At 43.0% G+C, this 20,730-nt stretch overlaps 1 protein-coding gene across 2 annotated transcripts in view; it reads left to right on the top strand.

Moving 5' to 3' along the window:
- SORT1 (sortilin 1) overlaps positions 1 to 20,730 on the top strand; it is a 941,002-nt gene that overhangs the window by 850,485 nt on the left and 69,787 nt on the right. For both annotated transcript variants that reach the window (XM_044076883.1, XM_044076884.1), the window contains one exon: positions 11,743 to 11,869. In XM_044076883.1, coding sequence (XP_043932818.1) covers positions 11,743 to 11,869 — 127 coding nt within the window. The remainder of the gene's footprint in view (positions 1 to 11,742; positions 11,870 to 20,730) is intronic.

Below are 20,730 nucleotides of genomic sequence, written 5' to 3' on the forward strand. Positions count from 1 at the left end.
ATGCAACTGGTAGTCATTCATGTTTGCTAGAGCCGTAAAAGATTTGGTTGGTGAGGAACTGGGAAGTAGACCAAGTTGCTCTTCAGCTGCCAATGTTTGACAAACAACTTGGAGTTTCAGCAGTGATTGAAAGATGCAAATTATTTTGTATATCATTAGCATTGTTGCCTCACAGCAGGAGGTTCTCTGGTTTGATATTGTTCAGTGTGCAGTGCATATTATAATAATAATCTGGGGGTGAAGAAGATCCGTTCTTCACCTCCCAGGAGCACTAAAGAATTAAGTAGCAACAGACATCTTTGTTTCATTAATATATGCTCTTGGCTGTGTATAGATCAACTTAAAACCTTAGGAAACTGAATGACCAATAAACACTACAATTAAAGATACAATTAGAACACTTAAAGCTCTGGTTTTGGTTTCAAGGGAGAGGATTCCTGATTTGGTGATATCGGGTAGTTTTCCACACACTGTACTGCTGTAGAGCTTTTCAGAGGAGAGAGAAACTCAGCATGCGACACCTCTAGTTTGAACTACACTCAATCAGTGAAGTTGAGAAGGCTGTTCAGACCATGAAGAACCTCATTAAGAAAGCTTAGAACATTAACATTGTTTGTTAAATAAATGTGCATTTAGCCTCTCAACTACTGATCGGGTCCTATGTTTGAGTGGATTTACTACCACTTGTTCCTCATTCAACCTGAAAGCTTGACCTCAGCTCAAAAAAGATGGAGGGAAAAAAACAGTCTAGACACAAAATACTGTTAAGATTTTTCTCCTTTAAAGGAGGGAGATAGATTAAGAATACAAGGTTCCACACCGAGGCAACCAGGAGATGGTGCAAGTTAATGCAAGCAACCTAGATCAGTTGTTTACAGCAAGGGTGGGAAGCTGCATTGCTGAGCAGAAACTAGACATTTTGTCACAACAACTATGTATAGTAATGACTATGATAGCAATACATCCAAAAAGAGGTAGTTCGAGAAATGTTCAAACGATGCATCCCAAGAGAAATTCCCAGCAGCAGCATTAGTAGTAAAGTGTTCCGCTGAGTTAGGAATATCCTGGTAGGCTGTTTGATGAAGACTTCAGCTGTAGTAGACATCAGAAGTACAGACCATATACTTAGCAAAATATTTTAAATTTGGAAATTTACTTTGAGCCATATTGATACTTAGCATTTTGCTAACATTCCACTGTTCTAATAAGTGTTTGGCTTTGTGAATAAAACAAAATGAAGTTATATTAGAAATGTTTTGCATGTTAAGTCATTAAAGATTTCAAATGCTTTCTTGTTAACTCAGTCCACAGGTATGCAAATTAGCAGTGTGTGTGTGTGTGTGTGTGTGTGTGTGTGTATGTGTGTTAGTAAACTACAGATGTATATGTAACATGCACATGTTTCATACATAATTGTTTATTTTCTTTATTGAATCTCCTTTTATAGAGTGTTGTGGGAATGTATGGGTCTGTTCAGTACATTATAGTCAAATAGGGGAGAAGGAAGTTTCTCCTTTTCTCTACTTTGGTGCAATGTGTGAGATGGTATATATTTTACAGTGTGTGTGGGGGACACAGTCTCCAAGTAGGGGGTGCAGGGTTCTTGCCTTTTCAAAAATTCTTGTTTTACTGTTTATTGATGCATTCTATTAATGTTTGATGGAATGTGTCACGATTCTCAATGAAAATGTAATTTAGTCTATCTGTAAAATACACAGACAAATGTAAAATACACAGTTTCTAATGTTTTGTCTAGCAACTCTATTTTTAATTTTTGTTTTGATAATTTGATATTACCTTGTTTAACTGTTATGGTGTTTCTACTTGCCCATCTTATCTGCAGTTTTATTTTTGTGGTGTTTGAGAAACAAGAACCTCAATACTTTGAATTTCTACACCTTAGAGTATGTGTGCATGTAGAGTATGTGTGCATGTGTGTGTTTTAACGATTCACAGGTTCTCAATTCTGTGCAGAGAATGAGTAATGTTTATTTCAAAATGATAAAATAATTTAATAAAACCATGAAGTCACTTCGTTTAGGCAGCTCCAGTCCACAGCACAGACTGGTTTTGAAATTCACATCTTCGGTATAATCTACTTTTTTTGAGTGCTGGATCATGTTGAAGTGGATGTTGTATATAATCTGTTGAGCTACCCCCTCAACAAGACATGCCTGAGGGAATTTTACTCAAATAGCATGCATTTTCCACCATCATTCTTTTGTTATCGCTATGAAGAGTTTTGTAAATATTTTACTGTTTTGCAAGGGGAGAGGGGGTTGCCATTTTTTAATTTTTAAAAAAAAAATCAAGTGCATATAATATGTCTCACTAAACTTGAAGCCTTCCCATTTATATTTTGTGTGTGTGTGTGCGTGTGTGCGTGTGGTGTGTGTGTCTCTTTGACCAAATGACAAGTATATTCCCATTCTCCTGTATTTTATGTTGTATGGAGTGTTTTTCTTTTCACGTCCCAAAGACATGCTGTAGGTGATTTGATGATCCTGCAACTTGCCCATACCTACAAATGTCATATACGAGTACATGTATGTCGTATGATGGGATTGAACCATATTCAAGATAACTTCTTTTACCTTATGCCAACTAAGTGGCAAGATGGGCTCCTGCTCCTCTGCAATGCTGGAGTAAGTGGTGGGATTATAAACTCCTTGTTTCAGAACTGTATCTCTCCTTCAGATCTTGAAGAAGCTGGTCCCACGAACAGCAGGTCACAATGTCACAATCCTTAAGTTCATCATCCTTGTTTAGTTGAAAGAGGCAATTTCAGTAGTCCTGCTTGTCGTCTTTGGAGTTTTGTGAGGGTTTGTTTCAGTAAGATCAAGGCTTAGCAGATGTTAGACATTCTGGATTCTGGGTCTCTGGTGTCCACCCTGGAGAACATTAGTTTTTAGTAGGTCTTGCAGGCCATGCAGGAGGGAGGGAAACAATCTACTCATTCCCAGAGAAGAGTTAGCAAAGCTTGAAAGCCTCCCAGACAGACTTGGTATATGATACTGTTCCTGGCTGAAACTTATAACCTGCTGAATACTTTCTGGGTGTTTTAGATACCTCTGTCCCATTTCAGGGGAACATTGGCAGAATTCTCACCACTCCTTCCTCCTCCAAATTTCTTCCTAACCAGGTTCATGAACCAGATACTGTCATCCCTGCTGCTATTCTGAAGAGGATCCCTGTTCAGTTTGTAAAGTTCCCCACTCCTTTCACCAGGAAGCTCTAAGCTGTAGTCTGCTTCAAGAAGCATTCATTGCCTCCATGTTAGCTTATTCAAGTATTAAACTACATCGGTTGCTGGGTTTGCTTCCATTATAACTTCATGTGTAAGGTGACCAAAGTTTTAGACTAGCAACACTTGAATTGATAACTTCGACTTTGACTTGTAGCTGTTGTCAGTAGTAAAAAGCCTCTAAGACTGCAGGTTTAAGCATAAACAGATGTCTTTAATACCTGCTGAAGCTACATATCACTCAAGGAGGACCTGATGTCCACTTCGGGAAATTTCTGCTGTTTTTCCTAGTGATGCATTAAATTATTTTTGACCCAGTGTTGCATTAAAAGTTGAAAGTATTGAAAGCAGAGGATGCAATGTTTAAAAAAAAAAAAAAAAAAAAAAAAAAAAGGTGTGGGGGGGGAATGAGCCTTGCATTTTTTTACATCTGTAGTAATTGCCAAGTCTGACTCTGGGGTCCAAGGCCGCTTAAATGATCCCTTTTCTTTTAATGAATCTCTTAAGGCTCATAACTCCTCTACTACCTCTGCATTTCCTTTCATGTGCTGGCCTTTCTTCAAATTATGTAGGATGCAGGGTTTAGGGAATTTAAAAGCCAAGGTCATACCTAGTTTTGATCTGTCCCTGTTTTACCATATTCCATTCTTGAACCCTCCCAGCTGCAGAATGTGGCACATTGAGAGGCAAGTGCCCCCCATGCATATAGGACCCAACCAGCAGTATGCAGAGTTCAGAGATTTCTCAAGTGTCATTCCTTTATTTCCTTTCCTGGAGTGTTCCAGATCACAGTGGCCTAAACCAATTCGTATATCAAATACTTCAGATTAGTTTTCTTCGTGTCCCTTACACTTTACCTGCATAATACTGAATGTGTTATTTTAATTTTCAGTATGCTTGGTTGCTTCTGAAAGTCAGAAGTTATTTTTTTCCCTTCTTTATAGGAGCTAGTTAATCCTGCCTTCTGCTATAAGGGTATTTACTGTGTGCATGGCAATGATTGAAATTCAGTGTGGTATTTCATATCTAGATGGGTTACTCTTAGTAGTGGACTCCTGCGAAGCAGGATCTTTTGGTCTTGGTTTGCATTTTTCAGCACTTCAGATATAGCATCTTAGCAAGCTGTAGTTAAGGTTCTAACCTTATAGGTTATTGTATGCGATCCCATCTTCTAAGGGCGTTTCTTCAGCTTAAAAAAATAAATACATTAAAAATGTATTGTAAGTCTGAGTTTTTGGCCATCTTTGGGAAGAACTATTGACTTTTGTAGATTGAATTCTTAAGCTGCTGGATTATATGGCAGTCATTGTAATGGTTCTCAATATCATGTTGCACACTACAATTCTTAAATACTGTTGTTTTTGGCAAGCATACTATTGTCCTGACTGCACTTTACTAGGCTTGTCTAAAATATATGCTCCATTATTACCTGAGTAAACAGTAGTGGAGCTGATTGCTATGTGTGAAGCTAATCTTTTCTAACATTTTCTAGTTGTTTGAAGTGCTTGCTGCTTTGCTTGAGAGGTTATTACTGTGGGTTGAAAAGGACTGGATTTTAACCTCAGTTGCAGCATATTTTATTGTACTGTACTGATTGATTTTGCTTTTAATACTTCAGTTTTGTCATTAAACCCATGCTTGAGAGATTTATTGCACTTCCATTGGTCTGTCTCAAGTAAGATGAATCTGGAGTGCATATATCTACATTAAATCTTGGGGAATCTTTCAGGATTCCCTCTGGCAAAAAGACACTCTTTGTAAGGTCTTCATTCATGTATCACACCATTTGGGGCTTTTGAATGCATGAGAGAACTTAAGCAAAGTGTAATATTGTAGACTTGATGAGAATTGATTGTCTTTAAGTTTTTATTAACTGTACATTATCTTCTTGGGATCATAGTTGTCATTAAGCCATCGCTCATATTGTCCCTGCTCTCCTGCATTACCTGACACTTGTAGGCCACTGGCATCACTTGTACAGTGATGAGACTGTGTGTCACAGTATTAGCTGCTTGTGTTTAATGTCAACATGGTTAGAGTTGTCTGTTTGTAATCACAGTTTTTAAAGGTTAACTGGGTGTAGTGTGAAGAGTAGTCTGTCTTTCCCCCAGTGAATAGTGAGCTTTCTGGCTTTAGTCACTGAGACTGTAAGGGTTTGCTCTGAAGTAGTTTACTTCATTTGATCTTCAATCTGTGGGAATATGGATCCATGTTGGATCCGAGCCAGCAAAGATTACTAGCATCAGCTCCGAGCTCCAGACTCCTCCCCTCACCCATAATCCACCTCCCTTGCCTTCCATCCCCAGATCTCATTTGATGCGATTTGTGAAAGCATCGTGCCTCTGAAGCTCCAGTTAGCAGGGTATTTTTCTGGTATTGTAAGTTAATAATTTTTGTTTTATTAGCTGTTTTAGCTTAGCGTAGGTACCCTTTCTTCCCTTCCATCACTTGGGCGTCATGTGTAGGCTTGTAGTAGTTGTTAGTGTAGTTTGTCTCTGTGTGCCCCTACCCCCTTCTAGTCAGTTTAGTGTGTGCTAAACTTAAGTGGAAAGTTTTTCTTTTCTTTCCCTAGGATGGCTGAAAAGCTTATTTTTAAGCGCTGCACAGTGTGTGGCCATATGCTCTCCCCAGCGGATGGCCACACTCTGTATGTACTGTGTTTAGGTGTGGCCTACCTTAATGTTGACTGTGCTATTTGTGGGGGGGGGGGGGGTTCAACCCCCGGACGTTGAAAGACAGAAAGGCCAAGTTACCCCTTAAAGGGCTTCTTCCTGCCACTGATCTTCCTGCCACTGATCCTCCCTCCTTGTCCTCAGCTTCAGTCACGGCAACTGCCGTGGCTGCCTCTCCTGCTTCTCTGCCTCTGGCCTCCCCTCCCTCCCAGGTTGGGACTCAAACTCCCGCATCTAAGCCTGTGTAGTGGAGCAGAGGAGGGGTAGAGAGTGGGAGAGAGAGTCGAGGCCAGAAGAGAAGAGGAAGAGGTCTCCAGACCTCATGTCACCCAGTAAATCTGCTGGGATCTGTGACTCCCCCCCCCCCCCCCCCCGGCTCCGATCTCAGAGGTTCTCCCTGGAACCGGAGGAGGCACGCTCAGTCTTCCAGCCTCAGCTCCCTGACCAGCCAGGTCGGAGTCTGTGGCCTCGTCTCGGTCAACCTGGCCTCTCTCTGACATGGATCTGGATAAGATGATGAGGCACTTTATCCGTACGCAGATCCAGATGGGGATCTTGCCAGCCCCCCCCCCCCTCAGGAGGAGGAAGCTTGCTTTCAGCCAGTTACTCCTTCCTTGATCCGACCTTCGGATTTGGAGTTCTCAGATTCTAGATTGGCCTTGGTCAGGGCGTCGGCGGTCCTTGCCACCGGCAGCTGCCTGAGGCATCTCGGATCTGACCAGATGGAGCCTGGTGGTTGGATCCAAGGGAGTGAACCTTTACCATCGACTGCAGCATTGTCGGTACAGGTTTCCTGTTTCGGAGCTCCAGCTATTTCGGGTCCGGCTCTGATTCTCACATCAGACCTAGGGAGACTGGCCTCCTTATTGGCTTCACAAGAGGTCCACTCTCCTTCGGCATTTAGTGTGGTAGAACGGGTCCTCTCTATCGGATCAAGGCCCCTGACTGCCCCCTCAGGCTGCACCCAGATCCCCTCAGCTCTGTCTATGGTCCCCATCATCTTACCAGAGGGACAGCCCATGCCCGAAGGGCCCCAAACAGTTCCCCCAAAAGAACAGATGGCTTGTGAGCACTCCCCGGAGAGCCCCACGGTGTACGTGTAAAAGGAGGCACTTGGACTCCCCTGAGTCCATAACCGAGGACACAGACTTAGATGAGGGGGAGGACTCCCCAAGGTCACCTCCTGCCAAAGTCTCCTTTGGAGACATCCTGGAGATCCTGCGCCAGCCATGAGGTTGGTCTGCCCCCAAGCCCTCCTCTGAGTCTGTGTTTCTGGAGGCCTTCGGCATGGGCCCGTCTACATCTTGGGTGTCCCCCCCCCCCGCGGATCCTTTAGTGGATTTGATCACCTTGCGGGCGTGGAAGGAACCTGATACTGTGGAGCTGATCCCAAAGTGCCCCGATAAGGTTGTGAGTCCCCCTAGAGATAGGCCTTCCTGGAACAAGTGCTCCCCTGTGGACGCCATGGTGGTAGCAGCAGCCACTAAGAGGGAATTATCTCGGGCAAGTTCCTCGGTCCACCCTCCTGACCGAGAGTCTCTGATGATGGATCAGCTAGGGAAGCGGGTATATGCTTCAGCTACCTTTTCGATAAGTGCGCTGATCTACTTTGTCCATGTTACAAGATTCCAACGCAACCTGGTAAAAGATCTGGAGGAGTCTCCAACCAATTCCATGTCGCAGGAGGACAAGGCTTTTTGCTCCGAGAAAATGCCCACTTTGAGAGCAGTATTGAATACATCCATGTAACTCCTCTCCCATGCAATGGAAGGAGCGGCTAGGGTGGCTGGGTCTAGCGTGTCCATGAAGCGTAACGCCTGGCTCAGGTTGTGCCAATTTACCAAACCCTTTAAGGCGTCCTTTGCCAATGTCCCTTATGACTGCTCAACTGTTTGGTAAGACTGTCAAGGAGACGCTAGTCCAGAGTGAGAAGGACGGGAAGGCACTGTCTGCCATCGTTATCCGCTTCTCTAACCCTCAAAGGTCCTTTTCCCGGAACCAGAGAGTGCAAAAGAAGATGTGGTCTGGAAGTCTCAGTATTCCCGGGACACTCAGGGTTCTTCTTCCCCCAGAGGCAGAGGGAGACAGAATGGATGCCAGCCCAGAGGCCGAGGGGGGCCCACGAAACTTCAGGTCTCGAACCTTTCTTGGACAGACCTGGGCAAATAACCCTGAGGGGTTGCCCGACTGCTCTACTCTGGAGGCAGTTGGGGGACGATTGTCCTTGCACCCAGCTGCTTGGGAGTCCATAACAATGGACTGCTGGGTGCTGCAAATCATATCCATCGGATATTATATCCCCTTCACGGATTTTCCAACCCCTCCCAAACACCTCTCGGACATTCCACCCATGCAAAGGGAGGCAGCAGCACATGAAATTTTCAAGCTGATAGAAAAATGAGCCATCTAAACCGTCCCCCCAGATCAGTTTGGATCGAGCTTCTACTCCAGGTTCTTTTTGGTGCCAAAGAAAATGGGGGACATAAGGCCCATTCTGGACCTCTCTACCCTGAACCTGTCAGTGGCCAAAGAAAAGTTCCGGATGGTCACACTACAGTCCATCATGCCATATCTGCAAGAGAGTGACTGGATGTGCTCGTTAGATCTCCAAGATGCTTGCTATCACATAAAGATGCACAGAAGCTCCAGGAGGTTCCCCCTCTTCTGGCTAAGGGCCAATCATTACCAATTTCGAGCCCTACCATTTGGTCTCATCACAGCCCCCAGGGTGTTTACCAAAGTGATGGCAGTGGTAGCGGCTCACCTGAGGCTTCAGGGGATTCAGGTCTATCCATACCTGGACGGTTGGCTCTTCACTGCTCCCATCAGGCGTCTACTTTCCAAAACCTGGGACTACTTTCTGACACTTGCCCTGAGTTTGGGTATCACCATCAACACATCCAAATCTCTACTAGAGCCTGTACAAGTGATAGACTACATTGGTGCCAGGATAGACACGCTCCAGAGCAAAGTGTTTCTGACCTCGGAGAGAGTTCAAAACCTCAGGATGCATGTCTCCCTAATTTACCATTCTCATCTCCCAACAGCGGAATCTGTATTGAGGGCCCTAGGCTCGATGGTAGTGACCATAACTCTCCTTCCATGTGCCCGAATGCACATGCAGATTCTTCAGTGGACTTTGGAGGTTCAGTGGTCTCTGTTGGATTTACCACTAACCTGTCCTATCCACTTAAGTCAAGTGTGTCAGTCATCCCTCATATGGTGGATGAGCTCTCCAGACATTTTGGAGGGACGACCCTTCGTTTCAGCCCCAGCCCAAGCCACAGTGACCATGGATGCCTCCCAACTGTGGTGATGGAGGCATTGTTCGGGCAGGACAGTCCAAGGACTGTGGTCCCCCATGGAGACCAGTTTGCATATCATTGTCCAAGAGATGAGGGCGGTCCTTCTAGCATTGCAGGCCCTTCATGCCTTTCTTCCTCTGGGAATGATTGCTGTTCAGTCAGACAACATGTTGGTAGTCTGGTACATCAACAAACCGGGAGGGACCAGATTTTATCCCCTTTGTCGCGAGGTCATGAGAGTGTGGGAATGGGCGATCTCTACCGCTCACTTTCTTATCCCAACACACATTCCAGGATGGTCCAACATTCTAGCAGACAAGCTAAGTCGGACCATTCTGATGCCTTACGAGTAATCTCTGAATCTGTCAATAGCGGACTAGATCTTCAACAAATGGGATCTTCCTTGCTGCAATCTCTTCTCATCTCCTTCCAATGCAAAGTGTAGCAGGTTTTTTGCTCTGAACCCCCTGCTGGGGGAATCCCCTAGAGATGCCCTAGTCATGCTTTGCCTCCCGGTCTTCTGTATGTTTACCTTCCAGTCCCTGTCATCCCGAGGTTTTTGCAGAAAGCTTGTCGACTGGAGGGCAAGGTGATCCTCATTGTCCCATTCTGGCCTCGCTAGGTATGGGTTCCCTTTCTTTGGTCTCACCTTGGATCCTAGATCCCTTTCAGGATCTGATTTCACACCCATCAGGGGTGCCTCATCTGAATCTGGACAGCCTGAAGCTCATGGCATGGCTGCTCTAGTTCCTATGATCGCTAGGACTCCCGGGCTTTCCTCCTCAGTTGTCTATTTTGGTAGCTGCTCATAAGTCTTCAGCCAGAAAGGTTTATCACAGCAAGTGGAAAAGTTTTTCCTTTTGGGCCTCTCAGAGGAGTTTGGATACTTTTATGGCTCCTATTTCCGCTATCCTTGATTTCTTAGCTGATATTTTCCAGCACGGAGCTAGTTCTTCTACTGTCAAAGTTTAGTTAGCTGCCATTTCTCATTTTCATGTGTGCGAGAATTCTATATCCTTGGCATCTTCTAGACTTGTAAAGCCTTTATTAAAGGCACTTTTTTGCCATGCCCCCCGGTTAAAGATCCTGTCCCCCCCGTGGGACCTTACTATGGTTCTTCAAGCTCTGGTCACTCTGCCTTTCGAGCCTGCCACTACTGTTGATCTAAAATTTCTATCATGGAAAGCAGCTTTTCTGGTCACTATTACCTCTGCTAGGAGGGTCTCGGAGTTGCAGGCCTTGTCCATTAAATTTCCGTACATGATTTTTTATAAAGATAGTTTCCCTTTGCACCAATCCATCCTTCCTTCCTAAGGTGGCATCACCAGTCAATATCAATCAGACTATAAATTTACCTGTGTTCTTTCCCAATTTTAATAACAAAATGGAATATAAACTACTCATGTTGGATGTTCACAGACAGTTGTAATTTTATTTACACAGGACAAAAAATGTTCGTAAATCTGATCAATTGTTTGTTTCGTTCTATAGACCCTTTTTGGGCAAACCTATTTCCAAGGTCACGATAGCTAGATGGATTTCTTCATGCATCCTACAGGTCTTCAAGGACAAAGGCACATCTCTTCCAGGTCAGGTTAAAGCTCATTCCACCTGGTCCATGGCTACATCTGCAGCTTTCTGGTCTAGAGTATCTTTAGATGACATTTGCTTGGCAGCTACTTGGTCCTCATCTCATATGTTTATCTCCCATTATAAATTGGATTTGACATCTAGGAGAGCATCCTTTGGCTCCACGGTGCTCAGGAATATCCTTCCGTGAGGGCCACCCAGGAGTTTAGTAGCTGGGGACTCTGTCCCACAGGTTGAAGATCAAATGAAGTAAACTACTTCAGATAAAGAAGTTATGTACTCACCGTAACGTTCCATCTGAGTAGTTGTACTTCATTTGTCTTCAACCATCCCTCTCTCCTTCCCCCAGACCTTTGGCGCATGTTCAGCCTACGGGCTGTAAGTATAGGTCACAAGTATGTTATCAGGTCAGGTTACAAGTGTAAGTTCAGCAAACTCGATCTGGGGATGGAAGGCAAGGGAGGTGGATTATGGGTAAGGGGAGAAGTCTGGAGCTCGGTGCTGATGCTAGTAATCTTTGCCGTTCGGATTCGACATGGATCCGTATTCCCACAGGTTGAAGACAAATGAAGTACAACTACTCAGATGGAATGTTATGGTGCATACATAACTTCTTTTTTTGGTAGGTATAGACTGGCACTTGGCTAATGGTGTAGCCATGACTGTCTTCAGCATGTGCTTTGCTAGGCAGCATTATCTATGTCAGAATCCCAGTTTAGTATTGTGCTATGCATTGGTGGGTTGAAAAGTTTGCGTGCTTTAACAAAAGAAATGTAAAAAAAATAAATAAATAAATAAAATCAAGGAGTAATATCTTATGTAGCCCCCATGCATGATGTCTTCCAGAGAAAAATCATAGCTGTATTTGTATAAAACATATTATATGAAGAAGGCTTTTTGCATGCCTAATTTGGTTTTAAATGTACCATAGGTTTCTAGTCCATCGATACTCAGTCCTGCAACAAAATGTTGAAGCCAGTGGAGTAGACACAGAGGAGAAGCTAGAGAGCAGTGCCTTTAGCTCATCAAAGCCCATGTACCACGATGATTCTGATGAGGTAAGATATTTTTATGAGGGACTGTGTGCTTGTGAGAACGAATTAGGATATAAACAAAGACTATGATGTGAAGTCTGTCATAGTACCAGTTTACAATAATATTCAGTAATGGTTTTGTGGTTATGCTAATTCTGTCCTCCAGAGAGGAAAAATGTAAGAACAACTTGTCATTTCTTCTCTTGTTCTTGCTTCTTTGATGTCTTACTATCTCAATGTGTTTGAGATTGCTTAGTAAATAACTGACATTGCTTCCTTGAATTATAATCCACTTTACCACAGCCTGATATTTAAGTAGTAGTAAACAGTTAATGATTTATTACACCTTTATTTGTTTGTTTAAATTTGTTTTCTGGGATAGACCAGTGGCCCAAGTTGCCTTTTTATCATTATATCCTTTGGCTTGCCAAATAAGTCATTTTTCACAGTATTACATAAAATTGCATAATGTGAGAGAGAATGTGTGATTATAAACAATGATGTATATGTCTGCTATGAAATATTGGCTACAAAATATTTGGAGGAAGGAGATGAGAATGAGCTACAGGCTCAGAAATGCATAATGTTAAACAGTTAAAAAAATAAATTTTTTTGTAATGTTCTTCACCAAAGAGATGCAGATTCATAAAGTGTTTCTGAATTAACAGCTGGTTCAGACATACATAGTTAAGCAATTCGGACGGCGCAGTGGTGCAGCGGTAGCGTTGTTGCCTCACAGCAAGAGGTTCTCTGGCTTGATTCTTGGCTGGGGTTCCTTCTGTGTGGAGTCTGCATGTCCTCCCTGCATTCGTGTGGGTTTCTCTGGGTGCTCCAGTTTCCTCCCACATTAAAAAGGACATGCGTCTTGGAGCGTTTCTCCCCAGGCCTGCGCTGAAAATGTTCTTTGTTCCAAGTCGGACTTTCCTGGGTAACAAATGTTAAATAAATAAAATAGGTTTTAGACATGTTAATATTATTATTCAACAACTTATCAGCAGCTCCATTTTCTACATGCGATAGGGGTGTTGTGTCAAATGTTGCCATCTTTCTCTCATCAATGCCACTGGTCCTGCCTTCTTCAGTGGTCATGCTGGACTGTTGCAGGTCTTCTCTCATGCAGTCTCTCCATCTCTCTGCTGGATGTTTTAGCTTCCTCTTGTTTCTTCCTGTCTCTCACAAATCTTCACCAGACTGTCTTCTTCTTTTCTGCACATGTGCCTAAACCACCATAATCTTCCCTCTGCTATCGGAGCTTCTTTGGTTTCTGTTTGGGACATGTCCCACAGTGTGCATCCTACCACCTGTCTCATGCAATTCATCTTCATCACCTCTAGCTTCCTCTTCTGCTCTGCCTTCACTGCTAAGGTTTCTGTAGCATACAGTAGTACTGGTTGCACCACTGTTTTATGCACCTTACTTTTCAGCTTCTGTAGCATTGTTCTGTCACACTCTACCCCTGACCCTCTGTGCCAGTTGGCTACATCCTCTCAGATCCTAGCATCGACCTCCTTATTCAGACTTCCTTTCTCATCAAGCACCCCTACTAGATACTTGAAACTGTTAACTCATTCAACTATTTTCCATTCTGTCTCAGTTTCCTGCTGCTTCTGATTTTCCCAATTTGCTGCCATGACAGTTGTTTTGTCTGTACTTAATTTCAACTCCTGTTCCTTCAGTTTTACATACAATTTCCCTGTCATTTGTCAAAGTTCTTGTTCAAGGTCTGCTTGGAATGCCTCTTCATCTACATACAGAATCTTTGTTGATCTGTCACTTCCAGCTTGTTTGCTAATGTAGTCTCAGAGCTGAACCCTAATGTGCATCTACTCCCACTGGGAACCCTCTGAGTCCAAACACTCTCTCTTCATGTGTCTGCCATTAGGCCTTTGTACATAACTTGCACTAATTCTACATTTCGGTGTTTTCGGGACTTCAAACCATCTTAGGTCTGCCCAAGTCCGCTTTCATGGGACCTTGTATACTTTCTCCATGTCTAGGCATGCCGAGTTGGAGTCTCTCCTCATCTCTAGCTTCTTGTCAATTACCTGTCTGACTGCAAACATCAGGTTAGTTGTGCAGCATCCTGATCTGAATCCCATCTGTTCATCTCCCATTTTACTTTGTTAGTCTACATTTATCAGTCACCCTATTCAACACTTTCATGCAGTGTAACAGGCATTTGATAACACTATACTGACCACAATTATGAACGTGTCTTTTGTTCTTGTACACTGGCACTCATGTGCTTATTCTCCAGTCATTTGAGATAAGCCTTTCAGTCCATACTGATTTGAGTACCCTCGGAAGCTATTTCTCCCCCTAACTCGCCCAACATCTTGATCATATCTGCCGTGACTTCGTCAGAGCCTGCTGCTTTCCGTAACTTCATTTTCCTTAGTGCTGTTCTTCAATGGTTGGCTGCTCTTCCTCTTTCATCATAGGCTGTGTCTGGGGCAGTGCAGCTTCTGAGGGGTTTTCTTCATTCAGAAGCTGCTGAAAGTGCTCCCTTCCATCTGCCTTTGATGTCCTGTGGACTGGTGAGCAGGTTGTTGCTGGCATCCGTTATGATGGGTGTCTAATATCTGTCTTCTTTATCTTTATCTTTGCCTTGAAACTTGATAGAAAGATAAAGAAGATGGTCATCAGACATTATTCAAGGAAATGCAGGTTAGTAAATTAGTCACATGAAGGTTTAGTTGAAAATTCCCAAAATAGACTAATCTCTAGCATAGCAGTAACATGTAAATGTTATTGCATATACCAGTATTACTAAGCTGGAATGAGCATCTTTGCACATTGAGGGAGAATATTATGTCTTTATATATAAAACCTGCAGGTAAATGATGGTCTTTGGAAGAAGAGATTGAGAAAGGAACAAACCTAGGGACAGATAAAGACTGGAAAATATAGACATGTTTTCGGGAGTGTGCTGTTAGACTACTGAACAAATAATGGGGAAGAAGCTCTATCAGATAATTTCTTTAACATTTTTATTAAATGGCAGTTGTAACAGAGACATAAGTATACATACATTAATAGAAAAAGAAAAAATAGTGATATGTTTCATTGTTTTCATGCAGTATATGTATCTGTTTTCTTTAACAATTGTCGTGCCAACCCTTAAACCTCTCTCCACCTATTGAACATTATTCTGCGTGAATTGTTCCCATAACTTCATTTATTTCTGTTTAATGTGGTCCTTCCTTTTTATAAAGATTCCAGCTTCAGTTCTTTTGTCTCCTTTACAATATTCAGCACTTCAATTATAGTTGGTTTAGATTTTTAATATTGTTTTCTAGGTAATTGCTTTTTGGCAGCCAATAGAATTAAACCTAGTAAGGCTGTTACTATGTTTAGGCAATTCAGATTGTGTGTCCCTGTGCAAAAGAATCATTTCCTTAGTTACAGCCATTAGCACCCCCAATATTTCGGACAGAGTACAGTAGGGAATTCTTAATCTGCCAACTCATTACATGCTCAAAAAAAATGTTCCCAGTTCCTGCTTTCTTCCTGATCACACTTCCGGTGTTTACTAATCTACACGAGGAAAAATTCTTTGAGGTCTGCTTGAGATATAAAAATACTTATACAAACGCTCCCAGTAAGAACTTCTGGACTTTCTTGCATACGTGTGAGCCATGTGCATATCCTTGCATTGTTCTGTTGTAAATTGCTATACCAATCTCTCTTCCCAATCTTTTCTAACCTCCCCTGATTGATTTGTGTAGTTGTCATGCAATGTTTTTTTACGTCCAAGTAATAATCTCTTTTTTTAACACCATCTGGTCTAGATTCGACTAGATCCTCTTCCAGAGCAAGTCTTTCACTTAGGACTTCCTGGAAGGGTAGGCAGTCTCTAACCAAACCTTTTGGCCTCATCCCATTATTAACTTTCCCTGTCTAGTTGTTTGTTCACATTGCCAAGTGTTGGAATTTCTTAAAATGATATTTAGGACCATACATGAAGAGTTATGTGCTTATGTTTATCAAGGCATGTATCAATTGACACCTTTTTGTGCAAATGAAGAAGACTGGGAAGAGAAATTTGGACAAAAACTTTCACTGACAGTGGAGTTCTTTTTTTCTTCAATACAGTGCAGCCTTAGAGTAGGTATGCATAAGTTTGGGGGGTGTAGGGGATGTTACATGGGAGGGTGTAGGGAGGCATGCCCCCTACAAACATTATTTTCCAGAGGTTTGCCAAAAGTTATTTCAGGCATTTTTTTTTTCTTTTTTGACCAGTCGACACTCAATGATATTGATCTAGCAACATGAGTCTGTTTATCCTCTCCATCAGGTGGCACTCAATATCTTTATTTTCCCAATATTCCCATGTGTCTGGTTGAACTTGCATCCATGATAATGCATGCATGATGTCATATTTTAAATATTTAAGCACACTTATACCCTCACTTCTGAGAAATTTTGTTGGCACTTGCTCAATTTTGGTCTCTCTTCTTTCAATAACTAATAAAATATTCCTGAATTAACTTGATCTTTGTTTTATCTTTTAGTGCTGAATTCTGAATTTGAGAAGCATGGTGAAAGCAGGTTACTGATAGAAATGGTGGGTTGGCTAGTCTCATGTCTCCTGAGTTAACTGGAGTTTCTGTGCCTTGAGACTTCACTTGGAGGATTGTCTGAGAATGGGTGCTCTTACATATAGGTCTGTTTTATCTGCTGATTCAAGGGCCTCTCAGGTTCAGGGATTGCCCCTTAATATAGGAGGTTTAATGTCATTCTGGCCTTCCATTTCATTGCAGGATTGAAGGCCTGGGAGAGGTACATATCCAGCTGCTGCATTGAAAGGTTTATTCTAGGCTGCTTTTGCACCCCCCTTTGATTGACTGTGTGTTGTTTTTGCCCTCTTTAATTAAGGTCATCCAGATGTAGATTTGGGATACTTGGGGCCAAGTCTTTGCCTCTGAGGGCTACACCCAGCCCAGCTGAATTAGTTGCCCTTAGAAGGGGCTGTTGGCTTCATGTATGAGAGAAGGGGCAGTCTAACTCTTGGTGGAAGTGTTTTAGGTGTAGGACTTTATGAACTTTGAGTACTGCCACTATTTTTTGTCGTACCTGCTGACTCTATTCAGCCTAACTCCATTTGCTCCAGCCATGCACTCTTGAGTTATGTATTCCTGAGTTTTGAACAGTTGAGAAGCTCACTGTTCCCACCTTGCTGTGCCCTCCAAGGGGTTTGTTGGGAAAGCCTTCATCACTGAAACGGATGAAGCGTTGGAGGTTGAGTAGTTTCAGCTTTTTGTAGAGCAATACCTCTTTTTAGGAAGGCCGTGTGATGGATGATATCTTGCTCGTCTATAGCCGTGGATTAGTGGATGCATCATCACCATGCTTGAGTTGTCATCCCTGCCATGAAGCTAACCTCTGTTATTATGAGAGACGTCTAGAGCCACCCTCACTGCTGCTGCTGCTGCAAAGTGCATCCTGGTGCCTTGTGTGGCAGACTGGAGTGATACCTTGTCAAAACACCCCAAGGCTGATTTCTGTACTGTCTTGGCAACCCTTCAGTGTCATCATAAACCACTTCTCATTCCGTCTGGCAAATATGGTGGCCTTAAGTTGAGGACAGATGAGGGAAGAAAATATATTCCTTTGCTGTTTTGGGGAGTCAGGCCCACATGTGTACATCTCATCTATCGAAGTTCTGTTGCTTCCTGCTGATGGTGATACATAGCTGCACTGAAGGCACTCATGTCTGAAGTCAGAGAGGCTCTCCCCTTGGTTTAATACAGTGCTATTCTGGTGTAGCCCTAACTTTAAATATGCTGTCCTGCATCTGTAGTGAATGCATTAAGCAAGAGTGTGAGACTGTTGTGTGTGTAAGGTGGATTTTGTGGTTGAGATTTTTCTCCTCGGAGGGTAAACTGGGCAGCCATCTGCTTTATGCTCCTTCACCAGGAAGTTTTGGGAGGAACACAATCTTCAGTCATTGCTTAGCACTTTCTTTGGTATGATAGGACACCTCCTTTTGAGAGCTGACCATGCAGTCTGCAGCCTTTCTCTTAAAAAAGGGGAGGAGCTTCACAGGCACCCTAAGCACTGGGCCAGACATTCTCTACTTATGTATTCCACTGTTCCATCTCAAGTCTACTATCAGTACAGGCTGGATGCCCCCATCTTGCTTTTAGCTGCCCTGTTTCCATTAGTGAAGAAGGCATCTGTTCATCTGTTCTAGTTTACACCACCCTGAAAGCCCCCCTTGTTAAAGATTAACATACATGGGTTTATGTTGCTCAGTTGCTACTTCCGTATGCTTGTTTCTTTCCTTTCTCTCCTTTGCTGTCTGTGTCAAAGTGGAGTGCTGGAGTAGACATTGACTCAACCACCCAGTGTGTAATGGAGGATGCTCCTTTTCCTGGGGGAAGGAGGGGCTCTCCTCCTTGTGGACCAAGATGATCCTTTGATCCGATCATTTTGGTTAGGACTTCTCATTCTTTGAGGAGCCTTGATACCCTCCCTCTCCATGAGACTGTATAATGGATTTTGCTTTAGAGGGATTGGGGACTTTGTGGTGATTGCTATGCATTTGTATTGTACTTATCCATTGTTGTAAGGATGCCGTTGTGACCTCTGTCCTCAGAACCTTTTCAGATGTCAACCTTAAGGGCCAAAGTCTGGTGTGATGACATCCCCTTGGCATCCCTTGCATGAGGTGTGGGTTATGGGTTACATTACTTAGGATTCCTGAGTTGTGAGGAGGTGAATTCTCATGTGGTTATTCCTCCTGTTATTAGGGGGAAATCCAATAAGATGGCCACACCTGGCTCCAGGATCCATCTGGGCTACTGCCATTGCTAGGAAGGGAACTTTTGCTCCTCATGCCGGTTGTTCTTTCCACTGCACACTGCTAGTTTTACCTGAGCTTGGGTAATTGATTCCTGAAGTAGTCCAAGTACATCAGGCTTACTTTGCTATTGTACTGTCCCTCCTATTAGTGTGCTTGTATCCTACTTGCAGGGTTGCTTGAGGCCTTTGGAGAGAGGTGCAGCTTGCTGTCTCCACATTCAGCCCTCAAGTTGGAGATTGACTTCTAGGTTTAGTGACAGACCTAGGATAGGTCTTCCCTTCAACTGCCTCCTGTCCTGTTTGGCTTACTTTGCTATTGTACTGTCCCTCCTATTAGTGTGCTTGTATCCTACTTGCAGGGTTGCTTGAGGCCTTTGGAGAAAGGTGCAGCTTGCTGTCTCCACTCAAGTTGGAGATTGACTTCTAGGTTTAGTGACAGACCTAGGATAGGTCTTCCCTTCAACTGCCTCCTGTCCTGTTTGGCGTCAGTGGTTGGGAGGACAGGAGCTGTCTTGGGCTCAGTCTGGATCCTTTGGGCCCACAGGCTGGTCTCCAAGCCCTCTTGTCTGTGAGTTGTGTTTTACTGATGTATCCCATTTTTGCAGTCAGTAGGTGGTCTGCTAAGTGCATCCCTTGGCACCACATAGCTGACTACTACTTTTTGGGTCCCTAACACTCACTTTCCTGAAACCAAGGCCTTTCAAGCCAGGTTCTAGCACTGAATCACATCTCAGTAAATGTAAATCCTATACATTAGCCTCTCTGTGTCAGAACTGGATCAGGTTTTGGCATCTTTATCTGAATTTGGGTCATAACCTGACCCTGTTTCTCTGGACAGAAGTGCAGATTTTGGTATGTTGTGGTCCATTAGTTGAGTTGGATGTCCTTTTCCTTTGCTGATTCCATTTCTAATTTTAGTATTTAGTGACATAGTTTCTTGCACTTGGGTTATGAATGCCAGAGGGTGCTCCACGCAGTGGATCAAGGATGTGGTCTAGTCTGCTTCTCTTCAGGAGTTGTTGCCCTAATAATTCTTTGGTCTTCTCTGGCAGCCTTGCTCACTGCATTCCATTCGATTGAAAATGTTTCCCTTTAGGCAACTAACTTCTGAGACCTTGTTTAGTGATATTATGTTTATATTTGATCTTTAAATTACGGGTTTGCTTTGGAGGAGGGAATGCATTAGTTATGCTCACTGTTTGTTCATGTAGTTGCTTATTGTTTTTTAAATCTTTATTCTTAACCAGATTTTTCATAATATGTCCCTTCTCTTATAATTTAAAAGGAAGGTGATGTCATTCATTCACTCTCTTGTACATTTCCCTCTTGGATTGTTCTGAATTTAGTGGACCCTACACTGATCCATGTATCACTTCAGCTTTTAAAAGATCTGTAAGCCACGGGAGCAATGGTAGACACCCTAGCTAGTGCATGCTTTACATTTCTTTGTCTGAATTTGCTTAAGTAAAATAGTGAAAGCAGAGTCTCCTTCACATGCTTTCCTGGACATTTGTAGTAATAGTCACTTGTAAAGACAGTACAGCCTGCCTTTTACAAGACCCTTATTTCATTAGTGGAAGGCTATCATCCAAGCCAATTGATGCTTTTTATTGCATTGTTTTGATGGAGGTTTTGTAGAAGCAATTTTCTGTTCACTGACTGCAGTGACCACCTATCAGTTGTCTGTCTGTTGACAGACACTCCGATTGCCATTCTTGTGTTCTTGACTGATCCCCCTCTAACTGCAGAAAACATTACAGTAAGTGTCTCTAGTTTGTATTCCCCTAGAGAAATAAGTTGTCTTGAACACTGTCTCCTCCAAAGACTCATTCACCTGAACCCCTCGGGAAGAACTGTGAGTAAAGGGAGGAACTGTTCTGGACTAGGGAATATTTATCTTCGTCCACTTTCTGGGAGCATTTGTAGGACTGCAGCTCTTTTTAATTTCCATATAATGAATTAGTGATGGTACATCTGCTCTTTCCTTGTCCATGTTCTTTCTGATATTTTGCATGACAGTCTGTCTCTGGTTAACCAAGGTGTCATTAAAATCCTTGCCAAACAAGAAAGATTTTGAT

This window comes from Protopterus annectens, chromosome 7.part0 (genome assembly GCF_019279795.1).
Source record: "Protopterus annectens isolate FY-2018-M chromosome 7.part0, PAN1.0, whole genome shotgun sequence".
NCBI classification, from domain to species: domain Eukaryota; kingdom Metazoa; phylum Chordata; order Ceratodontiformes; family Protopteridae; genus Protopterus; species Protopterus annectens.